A 21,631-nucleotide genomic window follows, 5' to 3' on the forward strand; every position below is an offset into this window, starting at 1 on the left:
TCTTAGGTCATCCCTATCAGCCCCCCCTTATTTCCTAAGTTACTCATCAAACCCCCCCTTATTTTCTAACTCACCCTAAGCCCCCTCATTTCTTAGGTCACCCCTATCAGCCCCCCCCTTATTTCTAAGTTACTCTAATCAGCCTCCCTTATTCCCTAAATCACTCCTATCAGCCCCCCTGCTTATTCCCTAAATCACTCCTAGCAACCCCCCCCTTATTTCCTAAGTTACTCTTATCAACCCCCCTTATTTTCTAACTCACCCTAAGCCCCCTCCCTTATGTCTTAGGTCATCCATATCAGCCCCCCCCTTATTCCCTAAATCACTCCTAGCAATCCCTCCTTATTTTCTAACTCACCCTAACCCCCCCTCCCTTATATCTTAGGTCCCCCTTATCACACACACACCCTTGCTTCCTACGTCTCCCTTAATCCCTCATTTCTTAAGTCAGCCCTATCAGCCCCCTTCCTATTTTATTAAGTCCCCCCTAGCCCATACCTTCCTCGGAGCAGCCCCTCCTGTTGTGATTCTTAGAGGTCGCCTTTCCCACCAGCAATTCACTCCGTTTGGCTTCCCCTGCGGCCCAGAACGATGGGCTTTTGTGTCCCTGCAGCTCCGGAGTCAGTCAGTCCGCCTTTCTCCCTTGCGTCCTTCTCAGCCTCTCTGTCCGTTCCAATTCCAGGCTCTTGGTGGCGAGAAAAACAGCTTCCTTTCTCACTTTGATAAAGAGGGATGTTTGGGGACTATTACAAATTATTTTCCTGTGCTCTTTATCCGCCTAACTAACCCCTTCTGGGATCCTAATTCTGCTCTTCCTTTCTTACATCCTTCTCCCCCCCCCCCCCTTCCATTCTCACAAAGGCCCTTTTCTGAAGCTTCTGCTTTTTCCCTGCTGGGTTTCCTTCCCTCCATTGAACCCACAGAAAGTACCAGGCCCTCTCTGAGTATCTTAATACTCTATGTACTTGAGAGGCGACCCCCATCGATTGTTTGAGAACGGTTTAAAAAATAAATAAATAGGCAAGGTTGGGCTTTTCACCTCTGGGTTTTGCTCTTGAAGTCCTGGATGTGAAGAGACTTTCCTGAAGAAATCTCTGAAAGCTTTTATAGGCAATCTGCTTTCGAATCCATTATTGTTAGATAATAGATTACCGGGCTGAAGATAATGCCGATGGATCATGTCACTTGAGTTAACAAAGTCTTAACAGTGCTTTGTAGATTTAACTATAGATAGTTCTCACTTAATGACCGGTTGCTTAGCCACTGGTTGAAATTATGATGCAACCCCCCACCCCACCCCAAAGATAACAAGGTGGCAACTCCCATAGTAACGAGGCAAGCTTGGCAACTGGCTGGCCTTATGGCCAGTTTATATATTTATATTTATGCTTTTTTCACACTTCTTAACCTGCCGTCTCAGAGTTGCGACATTCTGCAATCGTGTGATGCTGTTTACAGCTGTTTTAGCCAAAAATTGGTCTTTTCGGCCAGTTTCCAAGCATAAACATCCATAGGAATGGATTCGCTTAACGACCGCCATGTTTGCTTAACAACCGCTGCCAAAAAGGTGGTAAAATCAGGTTGTCACAAGGACGTCTCGATTTACAGCTGTCATGATTTGCGTCAGAAATTCTGGGTCATAAGTCACCTCCACCTCTTGTATACTTTTATGACTTTTGTTTTATTTTATGTCCTGAAGCTGATTTAATTTTTTTTGGGAGGGGAGGCAGATATGCAGGGTCTAACTTTTTGTAGTTACGATTTTATTCTGACTTGTTAAAGCAATACTTTTTAGTATACAAAATATTTTTATTAATGGCCAAAGAGAGAAGAAGAAAAGTACAAGTATGGTTTGAAAGAACCTTCCCTTCTCCCAGTATCTTCTGTTTAATTTGATTTCAGTTCAAATTTTAATTGATGGCACAGTCTTTGGAAAGTTTATTGGCCTGAGAACTGTTAAAAAGGAAAATTAAGATGTTAACAGTTTAACAATATCCTGCTTGTGTATTCAATTGAGAATTCTGTCAGATTATTTTTTTTAAAAAAAACCCACGTTTTATATCTTTGGTTTCTCCCTCCATTTGTTGACAATTTCTCCCTTGAAACGTTAAACGGCAATCTGACATGTTCAGCATTGATTAACCAAATAGCACTGTATAACTGATTTCTTTGATGGTTGAAATGAAGAGACGGTTATTATTGCAAAGTACTTGAAATTGCAAAAGTATATTTCTACTCGTTTCTTTCGTCATTTATCACAGTGCTGTTACGGCCATGCTATGTTTTGGAGAGAAAATTGTTTTGGGGGCGATTGCAGGTGTGCAGATAACAGCTGAGAACTACTCAGATTAAGTGAAACTTTTCTCAGGATTGCGCTGTAGCAGTGAAAGGGGGCCATGCAGGTGTCATCCTGGGAAATCACAAAGCTTCTTTAAGGGAACTACTGATAGGTAAAAAAAAAATTAGAATAGAATTTAGAATAGAATTAGAATAGAATTTAAAGTAGAATAGAATAGAGAAAGAATAGAATAGAGAAAGAATAGAATAGAATAGAATAGAATAGAGAAAGAATAGAATAGAATAGAATAGAAAAGAATAGAAAAGAATAGATAATATGGAATAGGAGTGGGATAGGATAGAATAGAATAGAATTATGGGATAAAATAGAATAATATGGAATAGGAATGGAATAGAGTAGAATAGAGTAGCATAGAATAGGAATGGAATGGAATAGAATAGAATAGAATTATGGGATAGGATAGAATAGAATAGAATAGAGCTGGAAGGGACCTTGGAGATCTTCTAGTCCAGCCCCCTGCTCAAGCAGGAGAACCTATACCATTTCAGACAGGTGACTCTCCAGGCTTTTCTTAAACATCTCCAGCGATGGAGCACCCACGATTTCTGGTGGCAAGCTGTTCCACTGGTTAATTGTCCTCACTGTCAGGAAGTTTCTCCTTAATTCCAGGTTGCTTCTCTCCTTGATCAGTTTCCAACCATTGTTTCTCGTCCTTCCCTCTGGTGCTTTGGTGAATAATGTGACCCCCTGCTCTTCTTTGTGGCAGCCCCCCAAATACTGGAACTCTGCTATCATGTCTCCCCTATTTCTTCTTTTCTTTAGACTAGCCAAACCCAAGTCCTGCAGCCGTTCTTCCTACGTTTTAGTCTCCAGGCCTTGGATCATCTTAGTTGCTCTTCTCTGAACTTTTTCCAAGGTCTGAACATCTTTTTTGTGATATGGTGACCAAAATTGGTTGCAGTATGTGCTGCATGTGAGGGATCCTTAGTACTCTCTAAGCTTTCTTGCAGACCTTTCATTACCCGAGTTAGGTAACATCCTTAGCACTAATGCTAGGATTAGCATCAATGATGTTACCTAGTTTGTGTAATGAAACTTGTGCAAGAAGACAACCAAGCTCAGAGGGCACCACGAATCCCTCATTTCAACCCTGAACTGCAGATATTCTCCTTTATTGGTGCTGCCTGTATTCCTGCACACCAATTTCTCTTGAAATTGAAAGACAAGACACAACCCAAATAATAGAAAGTCAAAGTGGAGCCGAGGTCGGGCTCTACAAGAAGATAGCAAAATGTGTCCCCAAACTCCCAAGAGGAATAAAGCTCAGAAGTCGCGTAAATATGCATTATTATACCGATAGTCCTCACTTAAGGATGGAATTTGGGATGGGAATCTTCATCGCAAAGCACCCCGGATGTAAAGCGCGGCATCACGTGACTGGCATCTTGGAAAATACGGGGGACTAAAGTCAGAAAAAAAAAATGACAAGTCTAATGACAGTCAAAACTTTCATATACAGGCAGTCTTCGACTTACAACAGTTCCTTTAGCAAACGTTAGAAGTTACAGCGGCACTACAATGACAAAAAATACGATACACGTCTCTGGAAGCAATCACATCAATTAGAACAGGGCTTTTCAACCAGTGGTACGGGTACCACCTGTGGTACATGGGCACCTGGCAGGTGGTACGCGACCATCCCAGAAAAGGGGTAGCAGGGGAGGGGAATGAGCTGAACCGCTGGCAGCACTGCACGAGCCTGAGCGGGAAACGGCTGGAGCTGCAGGGCTGTCAGGGCTCAGCGGAAGCGCCAGGATCAGTGCCGCTTTCCAGCTGATCGGCGCTTCGGGGCTGTTAGGGCTCAGCAGAAGGGCCAGGATCAGCGCCAGGCTCCAGCTGGAGCTCGGCGCTGATCCTGGTGCTTCTGCTGACCCCTGAAGAAGCGCCGATCAGCTGGAATGTTGCAGCCTCTCCAGGGTCTTGTGATTTACATTCAGATGCTTGGCAACTGATTCATACTTATGACGGTCACAGTGTCCCAGGGTCATGTGAAGTGACCAAAACCTGCTGCAACTACCCAGCAGATGGGGGGGAATAAAAACCAAACACCCCCCCACCCCACCCCCACTGCCAATCCTCAACAGAAATGCTCACAACAATGGAAACCTCGGACAGGAGGAAGAGCGCCTCCGGGTGCGCAGGCAGGTGTCTTGCTTGGCTGTGGCTTGGGGGGCACTTTTTTCAGTGCCATTGTAACTTCGAACAGTCACTAAGCGAACTGTTGTAAGTCGAGGACTACCTGTACTTCATCACTTTTTTCCCTTTTGGGGGGGGGTCATCAAGTTTTTGACACCTTGCTAGGTGACTGGTGGTACTTGAATGTTGCCATATCCTAAAAGTGGTACAATGAGTGAAAAGGTTGAAAAGCCCTGTCTTAGATAAACGAAGGCAGACAAAGAGTAGCTACATTTAGCCCTGAGAAAATTTAAGGAGATGATAACATTTGTTTTATTTATTTCTGCGTTTATCAAGTAGACTTCCACCTCAAGTCGCTGGTTGAGTGTTGCAAGGAATGCGTGCAGATTAACTGACGCCTCTGAGCTGAACTCTAACCACAAATATCCTGCCTGGAACAAGAAGATGGATGTGACTATGAGATCCCCTGTGTGGCTATGAAATTCTGAAAAACTGCGCAACAAAAAACAGGACAGCAACCCAAATGAGCGTTTTTGGGCTTTTAACTCTGCGCTATAAATGTGTCGCTCCGTCAGAGCTTCCGTTTTACTTTATCGCTATCATTGTGGAGGTTACGTTGCTGGCTCTATGAAAAGACACAGTTATTGAGAGGAATGCGTGCCGTGTATGTGTGAGACGCAGTTTTGAGTAGGGGTTTTTAACTACATCCCAATTGCAATACTCTCAATATTTCGGTAAAAATCAAAACAGCCTAAATTGTGAAGGTTTTGTTGCCCGTATTACGATGTAAATAACACGATATTTGTTTTAACTTTTTAACCTAGGTCAGGGGTAGGCAACCTTGGCTCTTTTATGACTCGTGGACTTCAACTCCCAGAATTCCTGAGCCAGCCATGCTGAGGGGAAAGGGAGAGGTTTCCAAGCTGAGCCAGGCTGGCTCAGGAATTCTGGGAGTTGAAGTCCATGAGTCACGAGGGGGCCAAAGTTTCCCTCATGCTGGCTCAGGAATTCTGGGAGTTGAAGTCCACGAGTCTGAAAGTCACGAAGCTTTGAGACTCCTGATCAAGGGTCTCCTGCTTGAGCAGAGGGGGGTGGGTGGGCTAGATAAAGGGGTAGGCAACCTTGGCTCTTTTATGACTGGTGGACTTCAACTCCCAGAATTCCTGAGCCAGCATGGCTCAGCTTGGAAACCTTTCCCCTCAGTGTGGCTGGCTCAGGAATTCTGGGAATTGAAATCCACGAGTCATAAAAGGGCCAAGTTTGAAGACCCTAGGCCTAGAGTCTAGACCAGGGGTAGGCAAGCTTGGCTCTTTTATGACTCATGGACTTCAACTCCCAGAATTCCTGAGCCAGCATGGAAGAACTATGCCCCCCTCATGACTTGTGGACTTCAACTCCCAGAATTCCTGAGCCAGCATGGGAGAACTATGCCCCCCTCATGACTTGTGGACTTCAACTCCCAGAATTTCTGAGCCAGCATGGGGAACTATGGCCCCTTCATGACTTCTGAACTTCAACTCCCAGAATTCCTGAGCCAGCATGGCTCAGCTTGGAAACCTCTCCCTTTCCCCTCAGCACAGCTGACTTGGGAATTCTGGGAGTTGAAGTCCATGAGTCATAAAAGAGCCGAGGTTGCCTACCCCTGAGTCCTAGGGCTATCACTCCCTCCTGCCACTGCCCATCCTCTGACATATTCTTGATCTGTCGTTACTCCCTAGAATATGGTATCGAGTTTTCGGGTGTCTGAACTGCAAGTGTTGCTGGGTTTTGCCGGACGTAACAAAAGCGGGCGCAAACATGACCTCCTCATGAGGGCTTTGCACTTGCTGAAGAGTGGCTGTAGCCCAGCGGTCCAGATCAAGATCCGGGAACTCTACAGGCGCCGCTACCCCCGGACAATTGAAGGCCTCTCTGACTTGGCTGCGCTGAAGTCTTCGGTTTTCAACCTGGACAGTAGCTCTTCTCCGGCGGAGCCCGACGTAGCCGTGCCCGGACTGCATCCCGCCCCTTCCACTTCGGCCGCCCCTCAGTCGCCTGCCTCTCCTCTTGCTTCAGTGTTGCTCCAAGACACCAAGCCTCGCTTTGAGATGCAGCAGCCGTCCCCGTCGGCCCCTCCAGTGCATCCCGACGTCCAGTTGAAGAATCTCCCTTTTTACGATGTGCTGGATGTCCTCATAAAGCCGACCAGCTTAGGTAAGTGTGCTGCAAGACACACCTTGGACACAAAGGCTTTGTCAGGGCAGAGAAAATAAGGCGGCGTAGAATAGAATAGAGCTGGAAGGGACCTTGGAGGTCTTCTAGTCCAGCCCCCTGCTCGAGCAGGAGAACCTAGGTCAGGGGTAGGCAACCTTGGCTCTTTTATGACTTGTGGACTTCAACTCCCAGAATTCCTGAGCCAGCATGGAAACCTCTCCCTTTCCCCTCAGCATGGCTGCCTCAGGAATTCTGGGAGTTGAAGTCCACCAGTCATCAAGGGGGCCATAGTTCCCCCATGCTGGCTCAGGAATTCTGGGAGTTGAAGTTCACGAGTCATAAAAGAGCCCAGGTTGCCTACCCCTGACCTAGATCATCTCAGACAAGTGACTGTCCAGTCTTTTCTTGAAAACCTCCAGCGATGGAGTGCCCACGATGTCTGGTGGCAAGCTGTTCCACTGCTTGATTGTCCTCACTGTTAGGAAATTTCTCCTTAATTCCAGGTTGCTTCTCTCTTTGGTCAGTTTGCAACCATTGTTTCTCGTCCTTCTCTCTCTGGTGCTTTGGAGAATAGCTTGACCCCCTCCTCTCCTTTGTGGCAGCCCCTCAAATAGTGGAACGCTGCTATCACGTCTCCCCTGTTTCTTCTTTTCTTTAGACTGGCCAGACCCAAGTCCCGCAGCCGTTCTTCGTATGTTTTAGTCTCCAGGCCTTGGATCATCTTAGTTGCTCTTCTCTGATTTTTTTCCATGCCAAAGCGGTTTGCCTTGACTATTGTTCCCAATCCAGACAAAGACTAACTTAGAATTGTGTGATTGTTATATGTTCCACCTGATCAGCACTCCCATTTTTAAGTGCGGTAGCCTTTAAAAAAAAAAGAGCTATAGCTGTAGTATGGTGTGCCGATAGGTATACATATTGCAAAATATATATATATATATATATATATATATATATATATTTAAATATGGGATTTTGAATTGTTCCTGTGCATAACGTCTCTCAGTGCTATAAATAAAGCAGCAAATGAAGCTGTGCAATGTTCCCTTAGTCTGCATGTTATCTGATCTTATAACTGAGGAAAGTTGTCAGATTGGGATTGAAAAGGCAGTCTTTCTTTTGTACAGGTGAAGGAAAAAGGGGTCTGTGGTTTTCAGCAGTCTGTGAGTGTAAGGTCAGGGGTTTTGCTCAGGAAAACTACAAGCTCCCTAGTCTATAGTAGGCTCTTCCAACTGAGCCATAGGATTAGAAGTGACTCTGGAAATCATCTAATTCAATTCTCTTCTTTGCACAAGATTCAATCAATCAATCAGTCAATCAGAATAGAGCTGGGAGGGACCTTGGAGGTCTGCTAGTCCAACCCCCTGCTCGAGCAGGAGACCCTGTACCATTTCAGACGGGGCTGTCCAATCTTTAAAAAAAAAAAAAAAACTCCAGTGATGCAGCACCTACAACTTCTGGTGGCAAGCTGTTCCACTGGTTAATTATTCTCACTGTTAGGAAATTTCTCCTTAATTCCAGGTTGCTTCTCTCCTTGAATAGTTTCCATCCGTTGTTTCTAGTCTTGCTTCTGATGCTTTGGAAAATAAGTTGACCCCTTCCTCTTTGTGGCAGCCCCTCAAATACTGGAAGACTGCTATCCTGTCACCCCTAGTCCTTCTTTTCTCTATGATGTCTTCCAGCTGTGAGTCCTCAGAGTCTGACTCCGCTTCCCAGCACAGCTGGATCTCAGCCTGAGCACGAGTGGTGGGGCCAGGCTCTTCATCAGATTGTAAGTCCTGGAGCTCGTGGGAGCCTTCCTCCAACTCTCCAGCCCCTCCTCCTCCTCCTCCTCCTCCTCCTCTTCTGATTCCCCAGACTCAGCTGCCGGGTCCACTGGCTGGCACGTGCTGCTATGTGGAAATGCTTCTGTGATGTTGACGGAGCCCTTTGTAACTGCCATGGCAAATGCAGCCCAGAAGCCACACATGCCAACAGAAGCAGAGGCCACTTTTATTTATCTGGCCATAGGGAGGAAGTGGTGAACCCAGCCAAGCCTTTGATCCAGAGATAAAGGAATATAAACGATCAGGGAAACTGAGGAAACACATTGGGCGCTCTAGAAATCAACTTTGAAAATAGCGTAGTTCTGAACGTGCTGATTGCACAGTATAGTTGGAAAGCAGGTGTATATATCAGATCTGTCTTTCAAAGTCCTTATCCTACCTTACTTAAGCAGATACAAAGAACTCTGTATGTGGTTTAAGTACCGTATTTTCCGGCGTATAAAACGACTGGGCATATAAGACGACCCCCAACTTTTCCAGTTAAAATATAGAGTTTGAGCGAGAGGGGGGGGGGGGAGAGAAACCTTGATGAGTAATATGCCAAACCACATGTGTAAAGGAATAAAATAGAATACCCGTATTTTCCGGCGTATAAGACGACCGGGCGTATAAGACGACCCCCGACTTTTGAGAAGATTTTCAGGGTTTAGAAAGTCGTCTTATACGCCGGAAAATACGGTATTTATTATCAACACAGTTTCTTAGCCATCTGTAAGTAGAGAACGTTTTTTCTTAATACTGCTTGCAACTTATCAGCTCCTCAGGTGCAAATCTATTCTCTGTTATGATTACTGTAAAGTTGTGAACTTATCAAGTTCCTGAAGAATGTAAATACAACGGTTTTGAGAAAGGATGGAGATATTTTGAGTTTTAGAGCTTTCTTACTTAGTGCACATTTGATAGTTATATGTGTGGAAGCTTTACTGTGCATTGATGGTTCCATGTGTTTTGTATGAGTCAGAAGAGATTTCCTGCATTTAGCTCAACAATCTTTCCTCTCTCTTTCTCTTTAGTACAGAGCAGTATTCAGAGATTCCAGGAGAAGTTCTTTATTTTTGCTCTAACACCTCAACAAGTCAGAGAAATCTGCATTTCCAGGTAATAGCAGAAAGCTGGGTCTGAATTTCCTTGGGCCCAGTTTCATATCATGAAAAAAACCTACCTTAGACATTTTATCTCCCAATACTTGCTAGGTATTGGGCATTTTGCGAGTTCTCTCAAAGCAAAATTGTTATTTCCTTGCGTTTATTATCTTGTGTTAGTTGCCTTCCCCAGTGTCTGCAAGTCTACATTTCAAATTTTTGTTATGCAAATAAAACCTTGAAAACAACGTGTATACTTTGAAAATAATTCAAAGCAAAGCAGCACATTTTTGCTGTTTGTTAAAGCAGTCTGTTATTTTTTCATAATCTGACCTTGAAAAATATGGCTCCTTTAAGAAACTCAACTTATTAAATCTAATTCCATTTTTAGGGAGACTGCAGGTTTACTTAAAAGCAGAAGTGGGTTGATCCAGCCCCTGCTTTTTTTCTGAATTATATTCAAAGGTGTCCGCAGCCCTAAAACTAATGTGATAAGATTTGTTAGAAGTAAAGCATATAAATTGATAGTTAATATTTTTTGCTTTGGATTTTGGACATGTACATCGTAGCTGAAATTTGGTCAGGATTCTTAATTGGGTTGGTGAAACCGTGGGCTATGCTTCAAATGTTACTGAATTCCTGCCCCTCTGAAACTTTAAACTAGAAAACAATCACTGTTTACAGAGAAATCTAGTGGATTTGGTTTACACAATGCCTATTCTGTTTAATAAATAAATAGAATATTTATTATATGAACTCAAACGGAAGCACAATTGGATTAACAGGCCATGTAATATTTTGTTTTTGCGGGATACCTGAAACTCCCATTATTTCTGTCAGAGAAAAAAATGTATATATGATTACCTGCGTACACTGTTAGGGACATGTACTTACAAAAGTGATATGTACATATTGAAATAAAATTAACCATTAATTTATACCAATTCTCGTACAACTCGTGTCCAAAAAAACCAGACTTTGATACATCAAAAGGAGTGAACACTCTCGACACAGCAAAGCTGAACTCTAGGGACAGTTATTTATCCCCAAAAACTTTTCTGTTTTTTCATCCTGCTTTCAGAGATTCGCGCTGATGGAAATGTTGAAAACCTCCAAACTCAGAATATTTCATTGATACCATTTTTAAGGCATTTTCCCTCACTACAACTTTGACTGCCGTAGAATCTCTGGAACGGTTGACTCTTCAACATTTTTCAAGCTTTCATTTAATGGGGCCCTATTTCCTTTTTTTTCTTTTTTCATTTTATTTCTTCCTATCTGTCAGCGATGGTTTATTCTTTCCTTTTGCATTTTTATTTATCCTCACTGATGTTTCTTTCTTTTTTTTTTTTTTTTTTTTTTTTTTTTTTTTTTTTTTTTTTTTTTTTTTTTTTTTTTTTTTTTTTTTTTTTTTTTTTTTTTTTTTTTTTTTTTTTTTTTTTTTTTTTTTTTTTTTTTTTTGCCAGTGGGCATTTTTACCCCTCCCACTGGCGCTTATGGCCTTGAGTGTCTGTAAATGTGTAACACATGACAACAAATTCATCCTACACGTAGGCGTTCTCTCTCTGTTTGAGCTGTTCGGAAAGGGGTATGCTGCTTATTAAGGCTGGACAACAAAGGCAGGATTCATCCAGATGTCCCTATCCTAAATGGGGTGTGGGATTTTTATTTTATTTTATTTTTGCAGTCCTGCGGTCCAGTTGAGGACATCACTAGAAAAACCAGCATGCAAAATAGACAATGCCAAGATTTCTCATACTACTGCATTGTCCACAATGAATAGTGGTTTGGATAAGAGACCCCCATGTTCTCACAGGGCCATTTTTTAAAATCTAATTTGCTCCCAAGGCTGGTTTGATTTTTTTAATACCTACGCTACAGGTATAGACCCTGTTTGGGCTAGAAGAAAGGGTTTGTAGTACAGGGGTCTCCAACCTTTGTAACTTTTAAGACATGTGGACTTCAACTCCCAGAATTCCCCAGCCAGCAAAGCTGGCTGGGGAATTCTGGGAATTGAAATCCACAAGATTTAAAGTTGCCACGGTTGGAGACAGACCCCTGTTTTAGCAGGTAACTCTTCATACTAAGCCGAGCGATCCTAGTAAATTGATGAAGCATTCTGCTCCAGTTTCAATAGCCCTAATAAAAAAGAAGGAAGGAATAATGGTCATTTGTCACTGAATATTTTGATTGGTCCTTTTTGTGCCAAACTTAACCATAGCTGAAATAGATCTTCACCGATAGAAGAGAAGATTTATTGCTCAGAGCTTGTTGGTTTTCTTGCAGATGTTTTATTACCCAAACTTTAATCCTGACAAACGGATCTTTTGGCTACCGAACGTTTTTACTCAGCAATGTCAGAAATGCACGAGAAAGTGGATCCTACAGATCTGGATAATACCACTTAGCTTGCATCTTGCCTCCTGCATGCCACCAATAAAGCTACGATGAGTAACAGCCTATCACAGTTAGTCGTGGGGTACTTGCGTTACAGTTGCCCCTGGCTTCAAATACGACAGTGTTAATAAATGTGGTCCTTCGTCCTCTAAGATTTCCTACCTCACTTTCTTCATAGTTTATTTTCTGCCCCTGGGAATGCTGGTTAGTACGTTGTCTGAAAATAACTCGCAATATATGGGGAGAAACTTGTCTTTATAAACGTGTCCGCCCCTCTGATCTTTATTGAAGCGGTGGATCATAACACCGGCCAGGAGAAAGTTCATGTTGAAAGATGGAGGTCAGATCTGTCTAAACTCAATTTCTGTTTCCATTGCTGCAGGGACTTTTTGCCCGGAGGCAGAAGAGATTACACGGTGCAGGTTCAACTCAGGTGATTCCCATCTTTCTTAACGATAACGTAGCCCTAATGCCTTCCTTAGCTGGAATGAATGGTGACTGAAATTCACTGACTGAACAAGTTTTTCCTTTTTTTTGCAAACAGACTCTGCCTAGCAGAAACGAGCTGCCCTCAAGAGGACAACTACCCCAATAGTTTATGCATAAAAGTAAACGGGAAGCTCTTCCCATTGCCGGTACGGTTACTGAGTTATTTAGATGTATTTATTATTTGAATGTATAATAATAATAATAATAATAATAATAATAATAATAATAATAATAATAATAATAATAATAATAATAATAATAATAATAAAAAAAGTTGGAAGGGACCTTGGAGGTCATCGAGTCCAACCCCCTGCTCAGGCAGAAAATCCTATACCATTTCAGACAAATGGCTGTCCAGTCTCTTCTTAAAAACTTCCAGTGTTGGAGCATTCACCACTTCTGGAGGCAGGTTGTTCCATTGGTTAATTGTTCTCACTGTCAGGAAGTTTCTCCTTAGTTCTAGGTTGCTTCTCTCCTTGATCGGTTTCCATCCGTTGCTTCTTGTCCTGCCTTCAGGGGCTTTGGAGAATAGCTTGACTCCCTCTTCTTTGGGGCAGCCCCTGAGATACTGGAAGGCTGCTATCCTGTCCCCCCTCGTCCTTCTCTTCGTTAAACTAGACATACCCAATTCCAGCAACCGTTCCTTATATGTTTTAGCCTCCAGTCCCTTGATCATCTTTGTTGCTCTTCTCTGTACTCTTTCTAGAGTCTCAGCATCTTTTTTACATCGTGGTGTATGGGTGCCCTTCTCAAGTTCACGACTCTGGGTGATTCACCATTTTAAAAAGAATATATAAAAGTACTAGCTGTCCCCGGCCACGCTCAGTCTGGTTAAATGGAAAAGAAAGAAAAGAGAAAGCGCACGTTTGTAATATGTTTAATTTCACAATGCTTGTGGGTATACAATATTTTTTTGTTGTTCCATTGTCTGTGCAGATAGAGAGATTGTCTGGTTTGCCGACTCTAGAACACGCAACATATAATTGTCCATGTGAGAAGCAATCCGTGTCTATGTCTAGATCTAAACCGCACAATTCTAAAGATTGGCCCTGAATACCAATCGAATTGGGAATTGCAATCTCTTAAGTTGAAATCGTAGCGTGTGTTGCTTTTACGTCCAACAGATGGCGCTGTTTTAAAAAACATGTTTTCACCTGTCACAGGTGTAACATCTATATAATAGTAGGTATATAAAAACACGCGCGTATTCGAATGCAACGTTGTGTCAAAATTTCAAAGCAATCGGTGAAGAACTTTCGGAGATTTAAGGTTTTGAACAAACAAACATTTACATTTTTATATATAAGATATTAGAAAAAAAAATTAAATGCTCTTCTGCCCGAAACTGAACGTTGCTCTGTCTTTGTACTTAAATCTCCTGGATTTAACATCACTGTAGATCAAGACTGGCATCTTGAAGACCTGTGGACTTCAACAGGCTGAGGAATTCTGGGAGTTGAAGTCCACAGGTCTTAAAGATGCCAAGGTTGGACACACTGATGTAGATTTGTTTTTTTTGTATAAGTTTTTTTTATTCATTTTTTCCATACATACAATAATAATTTTTCAACCAACGTGCTGTCAGGGTTTACATGCTAATACATATTTAATTCCTAATCCTTTCTTCTTTCCTCCAGCCAATGGTAAAAATAAATCCCAAGTTTGATAATAGTCTGATTCTTCTTTTTCTTTCAGTCTCATAGTCAGTCTGTCCATCTCTGCGCGTTCTAGTATTTTTTTAATTATTTCTTCATCTGATGGTATTCCTTCGTTTTTCCAGTGTTGCGCCAATATAATTCTTGCCGCTGTTGTGACATGCAAAGTCAAGTATAAGCTTTGTTTATTAGTGTTTTTTTGGCATTGTACCTAATTCAAAAAGTTCAGGTTTAAAATCAACATGTTCTCCTAACATCTTTTCTAGCCAAGTATGTATCTTTTTCCCAATAATTATGTCCACCAAACATGATAATACGTACCTGACTTGTGTTTACATTTTCAACATCTACCTGACATATTTTTTAAACATTTTTGCTAATCTTGCTGGTGGCAGGTGCCATCTATAAAACATTTTGTATAAGTTTTCTTTATAGGAAGTTGACATTGTCAATTTATAGTTTCTTTCCCATAAATTTTGCCATTTTTCTAATTCTATATTATAACCAAAAATTTTTTTCGCCCATCTTATCATTGTTTCTTCGACACTGAGGTAGATTGCCTGCTGGAATATTTGGATCCGTTCTGAGAACAGTTAATGCGTCCAAAATTCTGTGAACGGAAAACAGAACGAAAAAAGAATCCTGCGATTTACAGTTCTCGACTTAACCATTTCTTTAGTGACAGTTCAAAATTAATGCTACCATTTTTCACACTTACGGCCATTGCAGCATCCCCAGGGGTCACATGATAAAAATTCAGATGCTAGGCAACTGGTTCACATTTATGACGGTCCTGGGATTCCCTTTTGTGACCTGACAAAGTCGGTTTTAAAGCCAGATTTACTTTACAACCACGTTATTAACAACTACAGCGATGCACTTAAGAACTCTGTCAACAATAATAATAAGATGGCCTCAGTTGCAAATACAATTGAGATACGAGTTGGCTAGAAAAGATGTTATAAACTGGAACTATTTTTTATTAGGCATAATGTTAGAAAAAAATAGGACGAGGAAGTATATACTTCATGTTGCATGTAGTAATAGCCGTAAGAATTGTATTTGCTTAGTGCTGGAAAAAATGGAGAAACGTTACCTGAAGTAGAGATGAACAAGAAAAACCCCGGAATGTGTAGAAATGGACAGATCGATACTGAAGGATAAAGAAAAAGAATACATAAGATCATTTTAAATATGGGATGTAGTTTATCATTGGCCGGAAAAAAGAGGGGTAAAGATTAGGAATGTAATGTGTATTATTAAGTTTTTTAAAAAAGGGATCCAGACACCACGTTGTTTACTCGGCACTTACGATTTGTAAAAATAGAAAATTAATAAAATATTATTTATTTTTAAAAAAAGAACTGTGGCAAGAGGGGTTGTAAAATGGGGTGAAATTCACGTAACAACGGCCTCACTTAGCAACAGAATTTTGGGACTCAATTGTGGCCAGTTATGGCTACCTGTATTTGCAAAAAAATAACTGAACATCTTTGCACTTCTCGTTCTAGTTTTCCTTTTCTACTTCTTGAGAAGAAAAGGGCTAGAAGGAGACAGTTCCAGGGCTGCCTATAACCCAGTGGTTCTCAACCTGTGGGTCGGGACCCCATTTGGGGTCGATCGACCATTTCACGGGGGTCGCCAAGCAAGACTGTCCGCCATTTTTTTTGTCCATTTTTTCCCCCCTTTTCCAGCGGGTGCCTTACCTCCCTTGGGCTGGGCCAGCTGGTGGTCGGCCGGCTCCGTCTCTGCCGCTTGCCAGCTACGCCTCTGCTGGTGCAGGGGGCGGAACCACGCATGCGCGGCGCTCCCGGGCAGGGAAAGTCCTTGACTTACGACCGGTTGGGTAGTCATCAACTTACGACCGGTTTAGTCCTCGACTTATGACCGGTTTAGTCCTCGACTTATGACCGGTTTAGTCCTCGACTTACGACCGGTTTAGTCCTCGACTTACGACCGGTTTAGTCCTCGACTTACGATCGGTTGGTGTCGCGGCATTAAAAAGGTTGAGAACCACTGCTATAACCTGTGATAATGGTGTTTTGAATCCCCTTGTAACTCCAGGTGGCCTTTTTACTGTCCCCAAATATGTCATTGAGTCACAAGAACCGTCTTGCTTGATGTGGGAATGAGCTCCAGGGGGATAGATTCACTCAGCTTTGTAGCAAATAGCTAGAAAGAACGAAGCGCACGCTTAATGCTTCTGCGAGAGTCAGTTGAACCCTTTCATAATTTTAGATAAATTATGCTATGGCCTCTATCCGACAAAACAGAAGGACAAAGGAGCATTAGATCAGAGGCCCCCAACTTTTCGGGGACCGGTTCCGTGGAGAGAGGATTTTCCGCGGACCGGAGTGTGTGTGTGTGGTTTTGTGTGCTGCCTGCATCCCGCGGATGGGGCTTTGCTTGTTTGTGCGGACCGGTTGCTGGCATGCTGCGGCCCGGTACTAGTCCACAGACCGGGGTTTGGGGACCCCTGGTTTACACAACGCACTGAGTCATAAGCTAGCCAAGCAGGCACCAAGTGTGATCCAATTCATGTTCTCCGGAAGCTGCAACCTCTATACAGCCCTGGTTAACAAGCACATTCCTGCATGGCTGCAGTGAGTGACTTCTAAGTAAACACACTCATAATTAAGTGTCACCAAGCTAGATGCAAAATGTGGGTTGCAGGTGTTAGTGAAACTACTGGAAGCAAACAAATTGATTCCCTTAAATTACTACACTGATGTTCAGATAGGCCCTAGAGCAGAGGCCCTCCAACCTTTTGGGCACCAGGGACCGGTTCAATGGAGAGAGGTTATTCCGCGGACCGGAGGATGTGTGGTTTTGTGTGCTGCCTGCATCCCGCGGACGGGGCTTTGCTTGTTTGTGCGGACCGGTTGGTGGCATGCTGTGGCCCGGTACTGGTCCACGGACCAGGGGGGTTGGGGACCCCTGCATTAGATAACATTTGCTGCCTTGAGTTATTTATAAAAATAATAAAGGCGGGCTAAAAATAAATCCCTACAGGAAAATAAAGAATGGGGGAAAATGCTGTGTTTTTCAGGGCTACGCGCCTCCACCTAAAAACGGAATTGAACAGAAACGGCCTGGACGTCCCTTGAATATTACGTCATTAGTTAGACTTTCCTCTGCGGTGCCAAACCAGATTTCTATATCCTGGACATCTGAAATTGGAAAGGTAAACTGTAAGCTGTCTTTTCAGTCTTTTTTTCTTCTTCCTTTTTCTTAAAGAAAAATGTGGCTGGGGAATTCTGGGAATTGAAATCCACCCCTCTTAAAGTTGCCAAGTTTCGCCCCCAGACTGCGTCCGAAGGATGAGGAAAGGAAGGAGGTGGGATGTGTAGGGTAGTTGAGAGGAGGAAGGAGGAGAGAGGTGTAGGTAGGAGGAAGAGAGAAGGAGGGAAGTAGGTAGGAAGGGTGAAAGAGAGGGTGGACGCGGGAGGGGGGCGGGGCTGCTGAGCATCTCTGAATAGATATGGGGGGGTTTCTTTTGTTTAATGTATACCATATTTGTAACTTGTTTGTTTATTTGAAAATTAATAAAAATTTGAATATTAAAAAAAAAAGTTGCCAAGGTTGAGAAACACTGCTGTAGATTAAAGTTGATGCTGCTGGTAATGATAACCTTTATTGTCATTTTTCCCTGTGGGCACCACGGCACACATTAAAAATGAAATTGAGTAGCTTGCTCTCAAAGTGTACACATGCATAACACATTTAAACACACTATATACAGTAGTGGTCCAAATTTTGAAAACCTTTTGGGAAAAGTGTACTTTTGAGGTTGGATGGCTAATAACACCACTTTTTTTTGGGAGTAGTATCATTAAATTACGTATCAATGGAAAGATAATTTAATCAAGAATGTAATGCAACAGAGTTTGTTCAATTATCTGTACTGTATTCTATGAAAAGTTATAGCCAAATTAGCAGAAAAAGGAAGCACAACTTGCTTAGGTTGATCTCAGGTAGCTTTCCTTCCTCTGATTGTAGCCAATGAGCGTGAGTGTTTAGAGAGCCAATCAGGTGTCATCTTGTTTTGGCCATGAGCCAATCAGATCACAGTAGGATTCAGTGACTGATGTCACGGATTGAAGCTGAGAGGAGGACATTTGTCAGGGTGTTATGTGATGGCTATCAAGTTGGTTGGGTTTTTTTGTGTTCTTCCATTTAGTGAGCTTGTAAAATGTAATAAAATTAAAGTCATGGTGCAAAGAGTTGACGGGTCACCCAGAAAGCCATGTAAAATAGTATTATTAAGTGAACAAGGCTACAGTTATAAAGAAATTGGAAGAAAAATGGGTGGAAACTTAACCAAACGTGGCATTTCTACTGTACACTTTTCCCAAAAGGTTTCCACAATTTTGGCCACTACTGTACAACAAATGTATGGACCTGCACCCTTACACCCTTGAGCGTGTTAATTCTTCAGTACCTACCAGACCTCACTTATTCTTCTACGATTTTCCCCCCTGTAGAATTACTCCATGTCCGTGTATCTAGTGCGCCAGCTGACCTCCGCCATGTTGCTACAGAGACTAAAATTGAAGGGCATTAGAAACCCTGATCATTCTCGGGCGCTGAGTGAGTAAAGCCGTTCTCGCATTTTTATTTTTATTTATTTGATTTCGGGAATCTGTTATTGGGCTCCAGTTTTCTCCAGCAAACGTACTCGGAGGAAAGCGGTTGGGTAGTTCCTTGCCAAAACATTCATGGGAGTTCCACAGGAGTGAATAATTTCCATTATTGTCTTACAAGATTATCGGTGGAATAAAATGATGGGCTTTCGTTTAAGAGAAAGCCGAAAGCCGACGAAATATAAAACAGGCTAAAAAGTTTCCAGACAACCTTTAAAATGCAGAGAAGTTCATCTCATACAGGTAGAGTTCAGCTTACAATCACAATTCAGCCCCAAATTTTCCATGGCTCACCCATTACTCCTCCAGATGCCTTAATTTTACACTGGAGGCAGCACATAAAAAGTAGTCCTTGAATTACGACCACAACTGAGAGGGCAACATTTCTGTTGCTAATTGTTAAGTGAATTTTGCCCCATTTGACGATCTTTCTGACCACAGGTGTTAAGTGAATCAGTGCAGTTGTTAAGTTAGCAACATGGTTGTTAAATGAATCTGGCTTCCCCGCCCCATTGACTTTGCTTGTCAGAAGGTCGCAAAAGGGGATTACATGATCCTGGGACACTGCAACCGTCATAAGTATATGCCAGTTGCCAGGCCTCCAAATTCTGATCGCAGAATTTTCAAGAGTTGTACCACAGAGTTCATTGGGTTTTTTTTAAAGAGTTTAACATGAAATAATATTAATATTACGTTGGATTTTCAAAGGATAAGCAGGTGAAGCATGACTTTTATTAGCAATTGTATTAGCAGTCATATTTTATGAGCGATTGTGTTTGCAGTCACTCTGCATTTTTAATGCTTCTGTCTTTTATTTTTCCTCCCAGTTAAAGAAAAACTCACTGCTGACCCAGACAGTGAAATTGCTACCACCAGCCTGCGGGTATCGCTGATGTGTCCTGTAAGTAGAGCTAAGAGAAGCCTTCTGTTTTTTGTTGTTGTTGTTGTTGAATTAAGCTTCTGTAATGGTGGGAGAAAAGCCACATTACTTTAATGTGAGGATTGCTCTGGCTGCAGTTTTATGTGCAACATTATGTGGAAGGTACACTTTCTGCTAGGGCTTCAAAGCTCCCTATAACAGGAGTCCCCAACCTGCGGTCTGTCGCCCACTACCTGGCTACCGGGCCGCCGAACAGGCTAACCAGTGCACGCACTCACCCCCTCTCACATGAGCTCCACTGCCACTATGCCAACGGGGTGCCGCGCGGTGCGAGAACGGGGCACAACACAGCAAAAACGGGACGGTGCTAGTGCCTGTGCGGTAAAAACGGGATGTTTCCTTTCCTGAGAATGGAATTTATTTTCCCTCCCTGCTCTCTCTCTCTCTCTCTCTCTCTCTCTCTCTCTCTCTCTCTCTGCCCTGCTGGGTCTCCAGCTGGGGAAAATGAGGCTGACCATCCCCTGCCGGGCTGGGACTTGCACTCACCTGCAGTGCTTTGACGCCGCTCTCTACCTGCAAATGAACGAGAAGAAGCCGACCTGGATCTGTCCGGTCTGTGATAAGAAAGCGACGTATGATAACCTCATCCTGGACGGGTAAGAAGCCGGATAAGGCCCCTTCCTTTCCAAGTCTGCAGGGGAGAGATGTTTTACATGGCTGCGCTTGTAATAATCGATGGAATATGGGATGGAATATGGAATAGAATAAAAAATGGAATGGGATAGGGTAGGGTAGGGTAGGATAGAAAATATGGAATGGAATAGAATTAGAATAGAATAGAATAAGAATATATGGAACAGAACGGAACAGAACAGAATAGAAAATGGAATGGAATAAAATAGGATAGGATAGAAAATATGGAATGGAATAGAATAGAATAGAAAATATGGAACGGAACAGAACAGAATAGAAAATGGAATGGAATAAAATGGGATAGGATAGGATAGAAAATATGGAATGGAATAAAATTAGAATAGAATAAGAATAGAATAGAATAGATATTGGAATAGAGTAGAGTAGAGTAGAATAGAATAGAATAGAATAGAAATAGAGTAGAATAGAGTAGAGTAGAGAAAGAATAGAACAGAGTAGTTGGAAGGGACCTTGGAGGTCTTCTAATCCAACCCCATGCTCAGGCAGGAAACCCTATACCCCAGGGGTAAGCAACCTTGGCTCTTTTATGACTCGTGGACTTCAAATCCCAGAAATTCTGAGCCAGCATGGCTCAGCTTGGAAACCTCTCCCTTTCCCCTCAGCACGGCTGGCTCAGGAATTCTGGGAGTTGAAGTCCACGAGTCATAAAAGAGCCAAGGTTCCCCACCCCTGCGCCTAGATCAGGGGTCTTCAAACTTGGCAACTTTTAAGACTTGGCTTCAACTCCCAGAATTCCTGAGGCAGCATGAGGGAACTATGGCCCCCTCATGACTTGTGGACTTCAACTCCCAGAATTCCTGAGCCAGCCATGCTGAGGGGAAAGGGAGAGGTTTCCAAGCTGAGCCATGCTGGCTCAGGAATACTGGGAGTTGAAGTCCACGAGTCATAAAAGAGCCAAGGTTACCTACCCCTGGTTTAGTGGCTAAGTATAAGTAATTGTAAACAAATGCATATCTATAGAGGAATAAAAGGCATCAACTTCGCAATGAACAGGTCACGGGATCTAACCTAACAGTTACTTATTTGACTATGACAGAATAATAATTTCTGGGTCACTGAAATGCAAAGTGCCAAAAAAAACAAAACGATCACTGTATGCAAATGTATATTTTCCCAGTTAATGGCATCCAAATCAAGGACAGATCTAAACAAAACAAGAGAGCCAGTTTGGTCTCATGGTTAAGGCATCAGGCTAGAAAGTGGGAGACTGAGTTCAAGTCCTACCTTAGCCATGAAAGCCAGCTGGGTGCGTTTGGG

The 21,631-nt window shown here is 42.7% G+C and overlaps 1 protein-coding gene across 2 annotated transcripts in view; it reads left to right on the plus strand.

Annotated features, from left to right (window-relative positions):
* The window catches only part of PIAS2 (protein inhibitor of activated STAT 2), a 39,916-nt gene that overhangs the window by 1,780 nt on the left and 16,505 nt on the right, over positions 1–21,631 (plus strand). For both annotated transcript variants that reach the window (XM_029285780.1, XM_015824467.1), the window contains exons 2-9: positions 6,214–6,688; positions 9,528–9,612; positions 12,376–12,426; positions 12,538–12,628; positions 17,187–17,321; positions 18,622–18,727; positions 19,608–19,681; positions 20,156–20,316. In XM_029285780.1, the coding sequence (XP_029141613.1) occupies positions 6,214–6,688; positions 9,528–9,612; positions 12,376–12,426; positions 12,538–12,628; positions 17,187–17,321; positions 18,622–18,727; positions 19,608–19,681; positions 20,156–20,316 (1,178 nt within the window). The remainder of the gene's footprint in view (positions 1–6,213; positions 6,689–9,527; positions 9,613–12,375; positions 12,427–12,537; positions 12,629–17,186; positions 17,322–18,621; positions 18,728–19,607; positions 19,682–20,155; positions 20,317–21,631) is intronic.

The sequence above is a fragment of the Protobothrops mucrosquamatus genome, unplaced genomic scaffold, assembly GCF_001527695.2.
Source record: "Protobothrops mucrosquamatus isolate PMUCROS unplaced genomic scaffold, P.Mucros_1.0 scaffold2243, whole genome shotgun sequence".
NCBI lineage: Eukaryota > Metazoa > Chordata > Lepidosauria > Squamata > Viperidae > Protobothrops > Protobothrops mucrosquamatus.